General features: G+C 46.4%; 1 protein-coding gene across 9 annotated transcripts in view; it reads right to left on the bottom strand.

Moving 5' to 3' along the window:
- HUWE1 (HECT, UBA and WWE domain containing E3 ubiquitin protein ligase 1) overlaps nucleotides 1-19319 on the bottom strand; it is a 907188-nt gene that overhangs the window by 138199 nt on the left and 749670 nt on the right. For 7 of the 9 annotated variants that reach the window (XM_029607938.1, XM_029607967.1, XM_029607960.1 and 4 more), the window contains 3 exons: nucleotides 14666-14798; nucleotides 6614-6816; nucleotides 6360-6487 (listed from right to left, as the gene is read on the bottom strand). In XM_029607938.1, coding sequence (XP_029463798.1) covers nucleotides 6360-6487; nucleotides 6614-6816; nucleotides 14666-14798 — 464 coding nt within the window. The remainder of the gene's footprint in view (nucleotides 1-6359; nucleotides 6488-6613; nucleotides 6817-14665; nucleotides 14799-19319) is intronic. The other 2 variants (XM_029607972.1, XM_029607977.1) reach the window with 1 other exon arrangement.

Genomic DNA, 19319 nt, shown 5'->3' with positions numbered 1-19319 from the left:
CACCATTCAAAACCCATTACAGGATTTGATTGGAGCGCCGGCTGAGGCTTGGCAGCTCTCTGCTGCCTGGGATGGCCCCGGGAATTTACCCTCTGCAAAATGGGAGTGAGGGGCCAGAGGATAGTACTTCCTCTGGCAGTAGAAAGACTTCCTCTGACCCTACCTCAAAGACCTCCTAGCTAAGGAGGGTGGGTCCAAAGTGCTGACAGAGAGTTGCTGGAGGATCCCATGGTGATCCTGCAACTTGGCCACCTTATTTCAGAACAGATTCTCTCCTGTACACGACAAGTCAGCGAGTTTTTCCTGTATCTTCGGTGGGAAGTCAGAGGCCCACAGCCATGCCATACTGTGGGTACCGATTCCTGCTGCAAAAATTCTCGATGCCATCTCAAAAGCTTCATAGGTTGAACGAATCTCATATTTTTCACATACCAGGCCCTGACGCATCAACGATAAGTAGGTGTCTTGCTGCTATTGAGGCAGCCGCTTGGCCGCATCGTTCACTTGCTTTCAGAGGTTGCATGAGTATTGGCTCATGTAGAGCTAAGTTACAATGCCAGCAATGAGCATGGCCTCCTGGAATATTTTCCTCCCAAGAGCGTTCATCATTCTGTGATCCTTCCCCGGGGGCGCCGATGCATGTGTCTCAGAGCACTTGGCCCTCTTGAAAGCAGGTTTGACCACCACCGATTGGTGTGACAGCTGACTCTTCTCGAATCTGGTAGCCTACTGGATGAGGTAAACCCCATCCACCTTCCCGTTTACGGGAGGTACTGTGAGGAGGTATTCCCAGATCCTCAGCAGCAACTCCTTAAAGATCTTGTGCACTGGGACTGCCACAACCTCTTAAGGAGCCTCCATGAACTGGAGAATTTCCAGCATCTCGTGCCCAGCATCCTCCTCTGTCATCAACTGAAAAGGAATGGCCTAGGCCATCACCTGCACAAAACTTGCGAAGGTCAAGTCTTCTGGTGGAGACTTCCTTTGTTCCTCTGGAGGAGACTGCTTTCAAGGGAGACCTTCCGAGTTCTCAGAGGAGGATTCTACAGTGTAATCCCCCCAGAGGTCATATGGAGCCTCATCCTCACTGTAATCTACAGGGGATGAGACCCTAGGTGTTCAGTCTTCGTCAAGAGGAATGGGCACTGGTGCTGGCAAAGCTGGATATGTGGCTGTAGGCCTCTGTGTCTCTGCTGGCTTTGGAGCTTCCTCCTTGGAGGAACTGGCAACGAGCACTCTATTGGTCGGGGGAAGCATCGGTGCCCCACCAGGCATTGATGGTCTCCCAGGAACAGACACCAACTGGGTCGGTATCACACCGATAAGCACGTTGAGCCATTCCAGCAGGGAAAGTGCAGGCATCAGCACTGTCTGTGCTACTGGCTTGATACCCTGCAGCGCCTGCTCCACCACCAGCAGGACTCTGCGCTCCAACTCCTCCTCGAAAGTTGCAGATGTCAACCCCGCTGGGAAGGAAGAGGGATAGCCAGATCTTCCTCTGATCCCCGAGATGGATCAGCGACTGGCACCAGGACTGGTGGAGACCATTGCAGACCCCTGGCATTGATGGAGCATGGGCATTCCTCACCACGGGGTCACTTCAGGGGCATCAGGGCATGAGCCAGTACCTTCCCGAGTCAGGATATTATAAACTACTGGTTCTCAGACGGCTTAAAACACTCCTTAACAAAGCTGAATTTCAAACCATGCTCCAAGCCTTGTTTACTATTATTGATTATTGCAATTCTTTATACTTAGGCCTTCCGCAAACAACATTAGGGCCACTCCAAATCTTGCAGAACTCAGCAGCAAGAGTTTTGACTGGTATAAATAAAAGAGAACACATTACCCCTGTACTTATCTCATTACATTGGCTTCCAGTAGAGGCAAGAATTAAATACAAAACACTGTTTAATTAACAAAGCTATTTATACTGAACACATTGACTGACTCAACGCAATGTTGCGTATCCATACCCCACAACATAATTTACGTTCGGCCAATAAAAGTCTCCTTGTTGTTCCCTCTGAGGCAAGTGCAAAACTAACATCGGTCAGGGAAAGAGCTGTCTCGTTAGTGGGCCCAAAATTATGGAACACCATGCCTCCCGAATTGAGACTTCAAAAATATCTGAAACTGTTTAAGGCGGCATTAAAAACATGGCTTTTTAACCAAGCATATAGTATTGACTCAAGCCAGTGATTTAGATTTTATTTTGTTTTGATTTATTTTAGCTTAACTTTTTTTTTATTTTTATTTTTTTTATTAGTTTTAAGTTTTTTAGTGAGATATTTCATTTGTATTTTATTAAATAATTAATTGCAATTTTTATAGTTTATAAGTCATTTTATTTTAAATGTTGCTTGTATGCTGTACTACATGTTCTTTTATTTTATACAATTGTAAACCGTTGTGAAGGTCCAAAAAACCCAAACACCGGTATATAAAACTAACTAAATAAAATAAATACCAATTGGCTCTTGGAGAAATTGACAACCCATCCGAGCAAATGGAGGCGATGCAAAACCAACTGCACCGCCACCTTGCAGAGCTCTTCCGATTTTGCTCAAATGAGCCAGTCGTCCAGATAGGGATGAACTAAGATCTCCTCCTGCCGCAGACATGCTGCCACTACCACCATCACCCTTGGTGAAGACGCAGGGAGCCGTCGCTAAACTGAACAGCAGCGCATGAAACTGGTAATGCACGCTCAAGACCATGAACCGCAGAAACATTCGATGATGCTCTCGGATTCCTACGTGAAGGTAAGCCTCCATCAGATCCAAAGAAGCCAAAAATTCGCCTTTGTGGATGGCTGCAATGATGGACTTCAACGTCTTCATTCGAAAACGAGGGACCCGTAGGGTTCTGTTGACCCTTTTTAAGTCCAATATCGGCCGGAAGGAGCCTTCCTTCTTGGGGACTACGAAATAAATGGAGTACCGGTCCGACATTCGTTCGGTGGCACCAGGACAACCGCTCCCAGAGCCGAGACAGGGTTTGGAATATGACATGTTGCTTTGCCTGAGACTCGCAAGGAGACACCAGGAACAGATCCCGAAGTGGGTGAGCAAAGTCCAAAACGTGACCGTGTTCTATGATATCTAGAACCCACTGGTCCGAAGTAATCTTGACCCATTCCTCACGAAACAGGGAGAGATGACCCTCGATCTCGGGAACGGAGGAATGGGCCTGTGCACCTTCATTGGGAAGCCTTGTTGGAGGAAAATCCTTGGGAGGATCCGTCACGCTGAGGCCATCTACCATGAAAGGAATGAGCCCAAGCCTGAGACCTTGCAGACAACTGCCGAGGGGCAAAAGATGAGCCCCTGCCCATACGAAAAGAGCGCTGACCCCGAAAATGACCCCGGGTCGTACCAAAAGGGCAAGACGGCCTGGGTTTTCCTCCGGGAGCTTGTAAATCTTATTGTCCCCTAAGAACTTAACCAGTTGTTCCAGATCATCTCCAAATAATAGCTTTCCTCTAAACGGAAAGGCGCCCAGCTGAGACTTAGAAGAGACATCAGCCGAACAAATGCGGAGCCAAAGCAGCCTCCTTGCTGAAACTGCCAAGGACATCGTGCATGCAGAAGTACGAAGAAGATCATACAAAGCGTCCGCTGTATAAGCAACCGCCGCTTCTATGCGGTCGGCCTGTTCTGCCTCCGCCGGAGGGAGCTCTTGAGTTGTGAGTAATTGCTGAACCCATCTAAGGGTAGCTCTCTGCATGAGACTACTACAGACGGCCGCCCTAACTCAGAAGGCTGATACTTCAAATATCTGCTTGAGTAGAACCTCCAGCTTTCTATCCTGGAGGTCCTTGAGAACTGCTCCTCCCGTTACCGGAACCGTGGTGTGCTTGGTGATGGCCGACACAGCTGCGTCCACCTTAGGGATCTTGAGAAGATCCAAGAACTCATCCGGCAGCGGGTAAAGTTTTTCCATGGCCCTACTAACCCTTAGGGTGGTTTCAGACGCATCCCATTCCCAGGTCATAAGCTGTAAAAGCATAGGGTGGAAAGGGAACGTTCTAGGAGGGGTCTGCAAGCCCGACAAAACAGGATCCCCTGAAGAAGGATCCGTCACCAGCAGCAGAGCCTGAATATCTAGCTCCTGTAGCACATGAGGAATCAAAGGGTCTAGCTCCTCCTTACGAAATAACCGGAGCACCCGCAGATCATCCCCCTCCACCGGAGCAGCATTGTCAACTTCATCGCTCGTATCCACCGGGGAGGGGTCCGGAAGCACGGACCCCGGAGGAATGGAAGGCGCCGGTAGCTCAGCGTCAGGAGAGGGACGGGAAGGCCGGGTCCTAGGAGCCCCTTGAGCCTCCGCAGGCTTGGGGATCTTAGCAGGAGGAGAATATTGCCCATCCAAGTCTGCCTCAACCTCCATATAAGCTTTGTGAAGCAGTAAAATAAACTGAGAAGAAAATGGGTGCTGTCTCTATAAGAGCCCCCCCTCCCCCCCGGAGGCACGGCAGGAGGAGGAGAAGAATCGTGTCCCAAATCGCAAGGTCTTTGGGCGCTTAACGTAGGTGGAGAAATTGGCGGGAAATCCCCTCCCCCTGAGCAGCATCGGGACCCGAATCGTGTAAAATGGCCGCAGTTCCCGCGCTTGTCAGGGACAGGGCAGGGCTCTCCTTGTGAACTGTCTGACTATAGCCTAAACCACTCGATCGCGGAAACGCTGATCTTTTCCCTGCAATTGGCAGCTGCGAAGGCCCCTCGCCCCTGGGAATACAGCGGAAGCAGAGGCCTTCGTGAGAGAGCCGCGCTGCTGGCTCTCCACATGCTGCACATCGCGATCCTTGCGGCATGTTAATCTAAGCTGTAAGTAGAAAATCATCTGAGTGAAGCAATTCACCCCCATCGGAGCCCCGGGAGATTTCAGCACGCTCGCTCTGTTTAAAAGGCTTATTCTTTGTCTTATTTATGTATTTATTTTTTAATTTTCAGAGCTACTCAATCAGGGGAATGTACGTCCCTGGGCTTAATATACAATTTGTAGCTTCCACCAGAGGAATTAAGACGTCTCTGGCACTGTATTGGGGGGGAGGGACTGGTCCACTGGTAAAACCCCCCAACTCACTGGGCTGTGTCAATATTCTCTGGGTATTAAGGCCAAGGGCAGGAGCCCAACCTTGCCTGCTATTACAAAGTGATCTCAGTCTTCCCCTTTTTTTTTTTTTTTTTTTTACTACTTACTACAAGTTGATCTAGTCAAAAGGTACTAAGGTTAGGATACCCCCTTCACTTATTAATCAATCAAATAAAAATTTTTGCAAAGGATGCCATCCTTCATCTGCTGGAGTCAGAAAAATACTGAAGGATCGCAGGTGGCACACCGGGTTATCTGGGGGTGCTTTTCAGCTTTTCTCTGTCTCCATCTGCTGGAAGGGAGGCATAACCCAGCGGTCTGGACTGATCCTGGTACGTACAGGGAAATCTATTACAAGCTTTATCTGAATACACTAATTAAGTTGCAGTGCTCAAGTTATTTTTTGTGGCTATTTCCATTATGTCTTTATCTTCTCTTCCTTTATGAACTCTGATATAATTTATACCCCACAATCACTGTTGCACTGATTAACCTCCTTTCATCTGGTTTTTGAGATGCCCATTATTCTATATTTTCCTTATGTGCCATACATTCTAACTCTCCACTCTTATTTATAATATTTCTGAAGTAGTCATGGTTTTAAAATTAGGAGGAAAGAGGTGGTATTTAACTATAAAACATTGCAAATATCTTGAAATCAGGCAGCAAAAAGAAGACTCAAATTTTGTATCCAGACCCTTAGAAAGAGTGAAAGAGAACATATTACTGGAACACACATATTGTATTTTCCTATAAGTATCCATACTGCATTTGGGAACAGCATGGCTAGAGTAAAAGTCCTCTTAACACAACATGCATTTGCCAAGGCCGCAAAGCAACCAGAAGCCAAACATTCTAATCCCCTTAAAGCTTGTGTGGAAAGCAATGCTCAGATGACGTTTTACAACAGCCAATCATCTTCCTAATGACCCCTATTGTCCCTCCCCCATTAGCTGTATCCTGGTCTCCCTTTCTGCACCCCTAGTATCTAAGAGGAGCTGAGGAGTCCGCAACAGAATTTGGACTGGCAAGTGTTTCTGCCTACACATTCACCAAGTGGAGTCCCATGTGCAAACCAGGACAAGACAAAACTTCCAGTGGCAAGAAGAGCCAAAACCTGCCTGCAGCCCTTCCCCATATCACACAAACATGCAGGATGAAATAGAAAGACAGAAGGATGAAAAAAATAATAGGGGAATGTGGAAGGAGAGAAAAAAAAATTTTGGATGGCCTGCCAGCGCCACAGGCGTCATGCTAACCGTTGCCGTTTGCTGCTGTCTCCGCGCCCTTTGACCCTCACGTACCATTTGTATAATGGCATCAGCTTCAGCCTCCAGCTGCCGCACAGCTGCCTGGATGCTGCTAGCCGAGCCCAGACTGGGTGCACCTGAAAGTGGAAAAGAGAAAGGAGCTCCTGAGATGAATCCTCCATGCTACAGGTCATGAACATTCAAAATAATCGGATCCAGCTCCCCAAATCTGAAAGTATCTACCAACCCCCCCCTACTCGTACCTAGCCTGCCTGTCTGCTTTGCCTTCTTGTTGGCCCTGCGGGTGTCATCCCGGAGTTGGATGATGACCTGCAACACTCTCAGGAAGAACTTCTGGGTCGAAGTCTTGGACGTCAGCATGGACATGGAAGGCAGCTGGAGTTCCCTGCCACCCAGTGGACGTTTCTGCGATGCCACAATCACTACATTCTCTGCAATGTCGAATCTGTGGCACACAAAAGGAAATGAAAAGCCTGCACACTCACGAAGTGGCACAGTGAAGTAATGCATTACCCTGAGCACCAGCTTGCATGCTTAGTAGGGAAGAGATGTTAAAATATCGGCCTAAGCACTCATGGGACGTACAGGGAGATAATACACCAGCCTGGACACTCAATGAGCTGTAACAGCAGCCTAGGCCCTCATGGAATTACTACATCAGACTGGTGGGGAATAATGAACTAGTGGGGATGGGAATAATGAACTAGTGCATACACTCTTGGAAAGGGTGCCCAAATACTTACAGAGAGTGCACCAAACACACTGATGAGGGTGGGGTTGTAAATAGCCCAGACATGCATTTAGGTAATGCAACAGCCTGGACAATCACTTGGGAGGATGGGGTGGAGGGCAAGGGGAAACAGGGGTAGTAACATCCTGGCAGGTAGTATACCAGCCTGAAACTCTCTCATGCCTTTTCATTGGTAGCTAAAGGTGAGTTGCATTCAGATACAGTAGGTATTTTCATTGTTCCCAGAGGGCTTGCAATATAAGGGGGGATTTGCTAAAGTCTTTTTCCCCATTCTGTGTCTATGGAGAAAAAAACCTTTGTAATTAGGTATTAAGTTTACACTTGAGGCAATGGAGGGTTTAGTGACTTGCCCAAGCTCACAAGGCGTAGCAGTGGGATTTGAATCCTATCTTTCCTGGTTCTTTGCCTGCTGCTCTAACCACTAGGCTACTCCTCCAGAGCTTAAATGCAAGAAAAATTGCCATTAGTGTTGACCTCCATGTATATGGAGAAATTGTGTTATCTGAATTTCCTCTTTGAATCCTGCTACACCAGTCCAAACTTGTGGTTTATCTCCCCCTACCAGCAGATGGAGACAAAGAGCAAACCATTTTCAGTGACATCTTTGGTAGTTACTATGGTACAGCTCCAGAAAAAAAATAAAAAATCAGTATTCTTATGCCAAAGCCATGAAAGAAAAAAAATCCTAACTCTTAATAGGTACATAATTTGAAATACTAAACAAAGGAATCTCTCAAAAAAAAAATGATACTTAACCTTTAATAGATGAAGAGGAAAAAAAGGAAGAGGATGCATAAAGGAAACCTCTGGTTGCCTCAATATCTGAAAACTGAGGTACACTGCTTTAAAGACTGCGCAGGTCCAACTTCCCAGAAGGGCCCTGCATTGGTGTAGCAGGATTCAAGGAAAAGAAATCATCAGGTAAGATTAAATTTCTCCTTCCTTTTCATCCTGTTACAGCAGCCCAGATGTATGGGAGAGGTACCCAAGCCCGATTAATCTGGGACAGGGGATGTTAGGGCTGCCCTAAGAAACACAGAGGTCTATATTCAAAAGTATTAAGCTGGCTAACTCAGAAGTTAACAAAAATCAAGAGAAAAAACTATCGCTGATGAAAGTATTGAATTCTGAAAAATAATTTTGTGTTTATCTGTATTTTTAAAGAGTGTTTTTACCACCTACACTCAGTGAAAATGATATTTTAACAATCTCATCACTAGGTTCAAATAATATATATTAATGGAGTAGGAGGGAAGTTTCATATACTGTGTAGGTGTCCCCGCGCCACTACTTAGTGGTTATAATCATCAACCACCCTCCTCCTCCGTGATGATATTTTTTAAGAAACTTTTGTATATTTGTGTACACAGGTCCCTCTGACCTCAGACTCTTCCGTGGCTTGATGATCAATGAGTTTACTTATGATATAAACATTAGTTTAAAGCTACAAGGTTGAAAGTCAATTTTTAAGGAGGGTATAAGTCCGACTTCCCGGATGTGTTGATAAGTGGTGTCCAACCTCTAATGATCCCGACACGAATCGTCCATGTTTCAGACGTGGGTCTTTCCTCAGGGGAATGTATTAAAGATGGATAAACCAACCTTATGGAGTCCCAACCTCTTCACTAGATAATACCTCTGATGATTCTGGTATGTTGCCTCGTGATGGTCTTATCTGTCAAGAGCCTACCTTAGCTTTCTTGCAAGTTGACATTAGTGGATCGATGGGAACCTCCACACATAGTCCTATCTTCTAAAAAGGTCTCCAGGCTGAGCTTCCACTCTTTAGGTACCTACACATCTCTGAAGAGAAAAATGGACTGGATGTTTCCCAATTCCGCAATATGAGCTGTGGAAGTTGCAGAAGATTTTGCTCTGCCCATTGAAAAATAGATAACTCACTTCCTTGGAAACCTCTCAACTCCTGGTGTCTGTTCAAATAAGCTACTGCTATGGCATTGTCAGAGAGAACCTGGACTACCACTTTAACACCAAGAACCCAACCCAACCCTGGGTAGTGGGCTTCTCACCCCAGCAGTCTTGCATCTGTTTTGAGGAGTATCCACTGAGGAGGTTCTAGACACATTTTTCCTAACCAAGTTCAGTGGTGTCGACCTCCAGGACAGATTTTGCCTCTCTGACCCTAGTAGAGAAGATAAAGTTCAAAATCCTGAGATTGAGGAGAGCAGCGAGACAGATAGAAAAACTGCAGCGGATACACATGGGCATTGGCCCACTGAACCAAATCTAAGGAAGCTGACATGAAGATCAGGAGCTATAGATACCCAAGCTCTTGGAGCCCTCTAAGCAAGACATTTCTCTGACTCACAACTGTATCCACTCTTTCCCGAGTGTGATGATTTTGATATTGGTCTTTGCGCAAGAGAGAATTTAAAACTCTGAGATAGTTTGATTAACCTGCTTCTAAACAAATCCTAAGAGAGCTGCTCCTAGGGAACTACATTTACCTGGATTCCCAGGGTCAGCCTGCAGGATGTCGTCACCAAAGAGCAGCTGATCAGAGAGGAACCAATTCCTTGCAGCTATATGCTGCTAGGTTCCATAAAATGGCAGTAAAAAGACAACATGGGGGAGGGGAGCAGTACATCACAGTACAACCTGTCTGCCATGAAGCAAGTCTTAGAGGATGAGGAGCCTGAGCCAGATGCTAAGTTATACTTGAATTTAATAAGTGCCTAAGCTATATCTCTATTGAAGCATGCTGTAGGGTTGAAATACTTGCACACGTTCTGTGGGAGGCTAGTTTTTAAGAAATCAAGGAAAATTAAAGATAAGGCCAGTATTAGAGTAGAAGTGATCTGATTATTCTATGTAGCTCTGAGAATTGGGGAAATTAATAAGAAAAGGTTCCAAAATAAGGGGGATTCTAGTAGGAAGAAAAAAAAAAGCAACACTTATTGTGACAGCTAAAAAAATGAAGCCCAGTATGTTTGTTAATTGCAGTCGAGTTTGGCTGTGTAAAAATGTAACTGTGTTCCTGCAAAAGCTAAAGAATTAAACTCAGTGGATTTATTAAGTAAGCCTAAACTGGGCTGGGTAGCTGTAGAGATTCCATTCCAAAAGCACTTTAAATGCTAGGTTTACAAGTATTCTTATTGTGTGATTTGTACTGTGAAACCAAGAGCCTAGTAGCTAAGCAAGATCTTTGATTACAAGTCTAAGGGCTAAGGCAGAAATTAATCAGAGCTAAGGCTGTGCATTATAACAAATAGAAGATGAGTATTTAAATATACACGACACTACTGGTAAAACGGAAGCTAGTCCTAAGTATATGGTGTCAGCTACTAGGGGTTAAAGGAAAAGTTGTGTGATAGAATCTTTTAAAAGGTGACCAGAATGACATTATGATTAGAAATTATGATTTGCGGTATATACTTTTTTAATTATTTTTTTTTAATGTTTTGGGAAGACTGGTGATTATGAAATTCCTGGAAAGCTGCCTAGAATGATGCAATAAAAAGGTGTTTAAAATTCTAAGTTGTGAGTTAGTGAGACTTATTGGGGCTGAAGGGAACAAATAAGGTAAGTCCAACTTGCATGTGTCTAGTTAGGCAGGACCATGTCTTTTGTTTATAAGAGGGTCTCTCTAATACCCTGTAGACCTATGTTAGTCTTTAGGTTCGATGCTTCTACAGTGCACAAGTCCCATACTACCTATCAAGGGGGAATCAGCTAGAACCCTCTGAGGTGGTCTAACCTCTTAAAGCTATAGGAACCATATAACTCCAACCCTCCTACCCAGATTGCACTAACTTGCTCTCAGACTCCATCATACTGCTCCAAGGCCAGTTGTCCCGCCATTAGACTGAGTCAGATAGATTTGGCCTGCTTTGGCATAAAAGAGATCCCAAATATTCCAGAGACTGGGAACAAACAGCTTGCTCTTGGCAAAGTTGATCAGCCAACCCAAGCCTTCTAAACTTGCACAATTCTGTTAAGACACCATAAAGGCCTTCCTGGTGGGACTAGGTCCTGTTAATCAATCGTCGAGGAATGGATGAATCATAATCCATTCCTTTCATAAGAAAGATGCCACTACCACCTTTAGCTTGGAAAGGTTCTTGGAGCCATGATGAGATCAAAATGGAAGTGCCCTGAACTGAAAGTGCTTTTTCAAGATGCAAAAATGGAGGAAACTATGATGATCTTCCAAGATGGTAATACATAAGTAAGTCTTGGAAAGAGACTCCAAGAAGAGAGAAACTCACCCTCCTGCACAGTCAATAATACGGGCTGGAGGGTTTCCATACTGAAATGGGAAATTCTGCTGTTTATCCCTTTCAAATCAAGGTTGAGTCTGTAGGAACTGTCCCTTCATTAGGAACACAAAATAAATTGTGTACAACCATGCTCCTGTGCTTCAAATAGAACTAGAACCACTTCTTGCAATGTGAAAGCTACTTGAGAATAGCTGAATTGTCAGTAGCTAGGGTACAACCATGAAAATATGTGGGATCACTACTCGTACAATATCTGAAGGCAAATGCCTACAGGCACCTTCAAGGAGAGGAATAATCGACTATCATTAGGTGGAACAGCTGGACACAGCAGAACCAGATGATTCACCTCCACCTTATGGCTGCTGACTGATTTCTTCTTCTAAAATTGAACAACTGGGAAACTGACCGCTTCCCTGAGGTTTTCCTTCCCCTAGGGGTCCTTTATAAGCTTGTTTTAGTCCTCAGCAAAGAAACAGTTTCTCACTTGAAAATAAGCTTGGGGCTTTGCAGGAAGCATATGCTGCCCAGTGCCATAGCCACAATAGCCTTCACACTACAATTGACAAGGCTACAGAACTAAGAGAGAACCCAATAAGGTCTTATAAGGCATTCTCCCGAAAAGCAGCCCTGGACTTCAGCCAAACTACCTGCTGCCCTTCAGGGTGCTGCTGTATCCAGCAGAAGCGCCTGAGCTATATAATCATCACAGATAGTGATTTGCACCAGTAAAGACATGCATGAAAAGCTATGTTTCAACAGAACCTTAAATTTATCCTGGTTATATTTGAGAGCTGTGTCCCCTATTACCGGAATAGTTGTTTTGTAGGCATCCACCAAAACCAGGGCATCCCTGCAGCATCTGAAGTAAAGTATTGTGTAGCTTCTGGTGGTAAGAGTACAAATTGGTGAATCTTCAACACCTTTGGACTAATCTCAGAGAATTTCCATTTCATTAAGCACATATCCTCTTCATTCAGAAATCAGGATAAGATCTAGATGACCTATGGATTCCTAGAAGGATATGCTCCCACACTAGAACTAGAAATGACATTCTAAAGGACATGGCCACCCGAGATACGAGAGAATTTGAAATTATTTTTTGACTAACAGGCAGAAGACAATCACTCTCTCTGATGTCACCTGTCCTGTCTCTAAGGACAGACTACATTCACGTTATCCTTCAGGACAGAAAAAATGGGGGAATTCTGCCAGACGGCTCTGTTCCAAACACCACTATGGATAATTAGGCTTTTTTTGGCACCCCGGATCCAACACCTGAAATGACCAGTGTAAAGCCCTGATCTGTGGTAGCTGTGGGCCCCTCCCTTCACCAGGCCTCTAAAGGCTTGTTGTAAAATGCCAAAGATAAACAAACATTCTGGGGAGAAATCCTCTAGAGAAAGGGCAGGGGCCTGGCATAACTTCAGCACAGGTTTCCAGACCACCACATGCAACTCCCCCCCCCCCGAGGACACATGGCCTCAGCTCAGGAGGAGAAATAGGTGAGAATGAGCCACAGGATACATATAAAATAGTGGTTGTTCCTGTGAAAATGGCCGCCTCTGAGGAAGAAATATAAAAAAAATTTCCAGAGGCAGAGTCCACTACTGCCACACCTGGATCTGAGGGCCTAACTGCATGCACTGGTTAATTTGTGCTGCTGGACCCAGGGGCCTTTGCAAGTTCCTCCGAAGAGGACAATAGGAACTGGCACTGCATCAGAAGCGCTGGCTCAGAAAAGCTCCAATGCTGAACAGGCTTCCTTTACTTTTTGGTCAGAAACTGCACAGATATTACAGGCCCAAAGTCAAGGAGGAGCCTGATGGCTAGCAAGTCTGCTCCTAGATCACCTTAAATATACTCACCCATCCACTTGAGACTTGTGTTCCTCTTGTTGCTTGCTTCAGCAGAAGTGGCTTATCTCCTTACCTTTCTCCAAATTTTTTTTTTTTATATATAAAGCATTAATAAGCTAAGAGAGAAAAAAGGAAGTGGTGGGAGGAGACAACTTCAAAAAGAAGCTCCTCTTTCTACCTTCTAAGCTCTACCAAATTTCCTATGAGTCTGGAAGCCTTAAACAGGGCTTGTTTAACTGGGAAGCACGGCATGCACTTTACTGTCAATAAAGCAGGCTGACAAATGCAGAGCTGCCCAGAAATTTTCCACCAGGCTGGGCAAAGGCCACTTGGGAGTCAAGTTCTTGCTGCACCAGACTAGCATGCCTTGTCATCTGCTGTAGAGAGAAAAGTCTAACTTTTTGTTGGAACTGCACCATAACTACCAGTGATGATGACACCAAAAAAGATGCACCCTCTGTCTCCATCTGCTAGTAGGGGGAGATAACACACATCTGGTCTGGGGTGGCAGCATGAAAAAGAAACTACCGTATTTTTCGCTCCATAAGACGCACTTTTTTTCCCCCAAAAGTGGGGGGAAAATGTATGTGCGTCTTATGGAGTGAATATAAAAAAAAAAACTAAAAATCTAACAACCCCCCCCACCCTCTTGACTCCCCCAAGACCTGCCAACTTAATTTACTACAACCCCCCACCCTCCTGACCCCCCCCAAGACCTGCCAAAAGTTCCTGGTGGTCCAGCGGGGGTCCAGGAGCAGTCCGGGAGCGATCTCCTGGACTTGGGCCGTCGGCTGCCAGTAATCAAAAAGGCGCCGACGGCCCTTTGCCCTTACTATGTCACAGGGGCTGCCGCTGCCATTGGTCGGCCCCAGTGACATAGTAAGGGCAAAGGGCCGTCGGCTGCCAGTAATCAAAATGGCACAGACAGCCCTTTGCCATTTTGATTACTGGCAGCCGACAGCCCAAGTCCAGGAGATCGCTCCCGGACCGCTCCTGGACCCCCGCTGGACCACCAGGGACTTTTGGCAGGTCTTGGGGGGGTCAGGAGGGTGGGGGGTTGTAGTAAATTAATTTGGCAGGTCTTGGGGGGGTCAGGAGGGTGGGGGGTTGTTAATTTAAAGGGTTGGGATGGGTTGGGTTTTTTTTGGGGGGGGGGGGGGGGGGGGGTTTCCCAGAGAAAGATAAAAGTTTTCTGATCTGGGGAGTGGACCGAAATGGCCCTCCCCAGACCTGAAAACAAAATGGGGAGAAAAAAAATGTTATGTACTTCCCTAATTTGCTCCATAAGATGCACAGATGCCCGGGGACAGAGCCGGTTTAGCACAATTTTTTTTTTTTTTTTTAATTTTCCCCCTCTGAATCCTAGGTGCGTCTTATGGTCAGGTGCGTCTTATGGAGCGAAAAATACGGTACCTTACATAGTATGACCTTGCTATATGAACTCACCTGCTTTGCATTTTGCCTTTTAACTTGGTGATTTGAGGCTGCTCTTCTGGCACACCATCAGGAGAAACAATTTCACATTGTGCCTGGCTCTGCTGCTCTAAGTTATACTCTCGCAGCTCAGCCAAGAGAGTACCTGCAGAAAGACACAAATTGGCACCTTTAACCAAGCTGCAAAAGCACTTCACCAAACATGAACATGTGCTGCTTATACATGCACTACTTTCGGAGAGAACATTCCCACAAACTCCAATGTAAAGCTCTGGAGTCCTTTCATGCGCTCACAAGTACTTACATCTTCCACGCTAAAAGGAAGCAAGCAAAAAGGCAAAATTACTACTTACCTAATAATTTCCTTTCCTCTAAGAAGGGCAGGCCAATCCACACCAGTGGGTTATGCACGCCTACTAGCAAATGGAGGAGTAAAGCTGACTCGCTTATGTCATTGACATACAGCCCTGCCCCAACATCAGCCCACCAGTATTTCTAGAAAAGCCAAACTATGGACAAACCGATTAGACTTAAACATGACTACTAACAGTCAACCCATTCATGCTTCCAGCCAATTGGGAAACACTAAGCTCAGCCAAAAAGATAACCTTCACTAAATTAGGGCTGGTTATATCATGCAGCCCTTTAAAATAATTATTAGAAATAACACTCTACGTTGTCTGCATATAACAGACAAACTAAACGTAAGTAGGCAGCCCAGGGAGAGTTGTGGATTAGCCTGCCTTCCTTAGAGGGCAGGAAATTATCAGGAAAGTAGTGACTTCTCCTTCCTCTGCACTCAGGCAGGCCAATCAACACCAGTGGGACATATTCAAAGCTACTCCCGAGAAGGGTGGGAGGCTGCACATGATCCAGTCAACACCTCATGCATGAAAGTCATGTCCTCCTGAGCCCTAACATCCAAGCGGTAATGCTTGAAGAGAATGTGTAGAGGGTACCACGTCACTGCTTGGCAAATCTCGACAGGAGACAATCGAAGCTCTGCCCACTAAACCATCTGAGCCCTATGGAATACACCCGACTTGTCCAGATAAAGTGAGATCTGGATCTACACAGGCAGACTTTTTTCACCCAACGGGCTATAGTTGCCTTCGTCTGTTACCTTTTTACTTCCATCATGGAGCACAAACAGTCAGACTGCCAAAAAGAACAAGTAACTAGAGATGTGAATCGGAACCAGAATCAGTTTGGATTCCGGTTCTGATTCACATGTGGGTTTTTTTCAATCGGGCCCGATCGCGGTTTTGTTTATCGGCTGCGCCCCAGCCGATAAACAAAAAACCCACCCCGACCCTTTAAAAGTAACCCCTTAGCTTCCCCCACCCTCCCGACCCCCCCAAAAACTTTTTACAGGTACCTGGTGGTCCAGTGGGGGTCCCGGGAGCGATCTCCCGCGATCTCCCACTCCAGGCCGTCCTCCCGCTCCCGGGCCGTCGGCTGCCACTAATCAAAATGGTGCCGATGGCCCTTTGCCCTTACCATGTGACAGGATCCGGCCAATGGCACAGATACCCTGTCACATGGTAAGGGCAAAGGGCCATCGGACCCTTTTTGATTAGTGGCAGCCGACGGCCCGGGAGCGGGAGATCACTCCCGGAATCCCCACTGGACCACCAGGTACCTGTAAAAAGTTTTGGGGGGGGGGGGGAAGCTAAGGGGTTACTTTTAAAGGGTCGGGGTGGGTTTAGGGGTTATTTTTGTGTGCCGTTTTTCCCGCCCTCCCCCAAAACGAAAAGGGAACCCCCACGATCAATATCGTGGTGTTTTCCTATCGTTTTGGGGGAGCCCCCGATTTCTGACGATTTTGAAAATATCGACGATATTTTCAATCGTCTGAAGCCCGATTCACATCCCTACAAGTAACCTTCAAGTACCGAACCAGGTGCCGCTTCACATCCAAGGCATGCAACAGACTATAAGCATGCTAATCTCTATCCCTGTCCAGAGTGGGCAGAGAAATAGACTGATTCAAATGAAACTCCAAAACCACTTTCAGCAAAAATGAAGGTACAGTCCCCTAAGCTGTTCCGCTCCCAGAGCCATTTGTAGAAACTACTCACAGCAAAAAAACCAAACAAAAAAAACAAAACAAAACCCTGCAGCTTGGAGACCTGTAGTGCTGAATAGATTATCACAAGAAAAACTGTTTTCAAGGTGAACAGCCGCAAAGAAAGACCACACAGTAGCCGCAATATAGGACTCATCAAAAAACACAAGACCAGATTTAAGGTCCCAAAGAGGCACCAGGAAGCTCAAAGGAGGACATAGATACTTAACTCCATTCAAAAACCTGGACACATCTGAATGGGAAGAAAATGTTGCACCATTGACTCCCCACCCCTTCCCCCTTAGCAAGCGAGCGCTGCTACAGCTATCTTCAGTGTGTTAAGGGCCAAGCCTTTAACCAAGCCTTTCTGCAAAAATTCCATTATCAGTGGAATTTCAACATTGAGAGGATGAGAACCTTGCTCCTCACACCAGCTCTTGAACACTCTCCAAACTCTAACATAAGCTAGAAATGTAGAAAATTTCCTGGCCCGGAGCAAAGTGGAAGTTATTGTAGAAGAATAACCACGCTGTTGCGTCCGTTGGTCCTTGATGGCTTCGCCCCATTTGCCTCACCTTATTCACGGCTCCACCCGCTTACCTGGGCAAGATGGCTACCGCAGCGTCTACAAGCCGACCTCTCTGGCATCCCCAGAATGGTTATGGTGCAGCCTCCCGCCATTGCTCCTCCCAGGTACCTACTAGGGTGCACGCGCAACTCACTTCTTTGTACCACCCTTGGCGCGAACCTCAAGGGCGTTCCCTCATGCTGACGTCACGCCATCTGGGTATACCTCCTTCATCAATTTGCTAGCTCCCCGAGTTAGCAAGAACTCGATCTGTTCCTGTCTACGCTACTCTGCCACTTCCGTGCTGCCGCAGGAAGCTCTCTCTGCCCTTTGGGGTACATGCTAACCTGGGTATTCGCTCGAGGGCCTGCTCTCCCTGCCTCGGTGCCTGTACCTTCAACTACATACCTGGTGGAATCGCATACCAACTGCTAACACCTAGTGAGAACTCTAACTCTCAGTCTCTCTCATCCACAGTATCTCCTCGCTGGGAGACCTGCTGCGGAACCTCCTGACGTCATCTAGGAGAGAAGGGCTCCCTCAGCCGAGGTCCCTGAGACTACAACCACAGACTGCCTCACTACTGCCACCTCTGGTGGAGATCTTCAAGCTGTACAATAAAGAACTGTCCTGTGTTTTGTGTGTACGAGTCTAGCCCAGTGCTGTGGCTCCTCACAGGGCTCCTCCATGTGGGCATGGTCATCTCCACAGCACCCAAGGATCCACAAAACACACGCTTCAGCAACAGAGCCCTCTCAAGGGCTAAAACTTAAGATAAAACTGACCCGCATCATTGTGCAGTATAGGTCCCTGATACAACAGATCCTTCCTAAACGGTAGTCAGAGGAATGCCCACCATTAACCTCTGAAGATCAGCATACCACGGCCTCTGGGGCCAATCCAGAGCCACCAGAAGTATAGTTTTGATATGACTTGCAATCTTCCAAATAGCCCTGCCTATCATCGGCCACGGCAGAAAGGTATACAAAACCTTGCTCCGTGGCTAAACCTAAACAAGAGCAACAATGCCCAGCGCTCTTGGATCCCTTCTACGATTGAAGAATCATGGTATCTTCACATTGTTGGAGGTTGTCAGTAAATCCAGGTATGGGTGACCCCAGTGCTTCACTAGGAGTTGAAAAGTCTTTGTCTATCAATTCCTATTCTCCTTGGTCCAAGACCTGCCTGTTGAAGAAGTCGGCCCAGACATTGTCCTTCCCGGCAATGTGGGAGGCAGTTATGTCCTGGAGATGCTATTCTGCCCACACCATGAGCACATCTATCTACATTGACACCTACTGGCTTTTTGGTTCCAACTTGATGACTGATGTAGGCTATCATACAATGTCTGACATTATCCTTACTGCTCAAGCTTTGACTTGCTTGGCAAACCACAAGCACACCAGTTGAACTGCATGTGCTTCTAACCAACTGAAGATCCATTGCTGCTCCGTGGCATTTCAGCGACCTTGTGCCACCAACTTGACAGTGAGCCCCCCAACACAGAAGGCTCACATCTGTCGTGAGCACTAACGAGTTCGGTGTATCCAAGGAAATCACTTACTGAGATGATCTGCTTGTAACCATCACTACAACTGGACGTTCACGTCCAATGGCAAGTGGAAACTCACTGAGTCTTGGGACTGCAGAATCCACTGAGATAGCAACATGCACTGAAGGGGGCTGCATGTGCACCCTTGTCCAGGGAATGATGTCCAATGTGGCTGCCACTGATCCCTGGACCTGCAAATAAGACCACATTGTCAGTTGAATGGTCCTTCTCAGGGCCCGAATTTGAGTGATTAACTTCTGAATGCGACTCTCTAGTAGGAACACTCTACCCTGCTCTGTATCAAATCGCATTCCGAGATACACTAGCATCTAAGATAGCTGCAAACTACACTTGGCCGAATTCACCATCCAGCCTAGCTTCTAGAGCAAGGAGATCACCTTGCGAGATGCCAAGTGACTCACTTCTGTACTTGTGGCCTGAATCAACCAGTCGTCCACATATGGATGGACCAGACTGC

This window comes from Rhinatrema bivittatum, chromosome 1, assembly GCF_901001135.1.
Source record: "Rhinatrema bivittatum chromosome 1, aRhiBiv1.1, whole genome shotgun sequence".
Taxonomy (NCBI): Eukaryota; Metazoa; Chordata; class Amphibia; order Gymnophiona; family Rhinatrematidae; genus Rhinatrema; species Rhinatrema bivittatum.
This window is presented reverse-complemented; position numbering and strand designations above follow the sequence as displayed.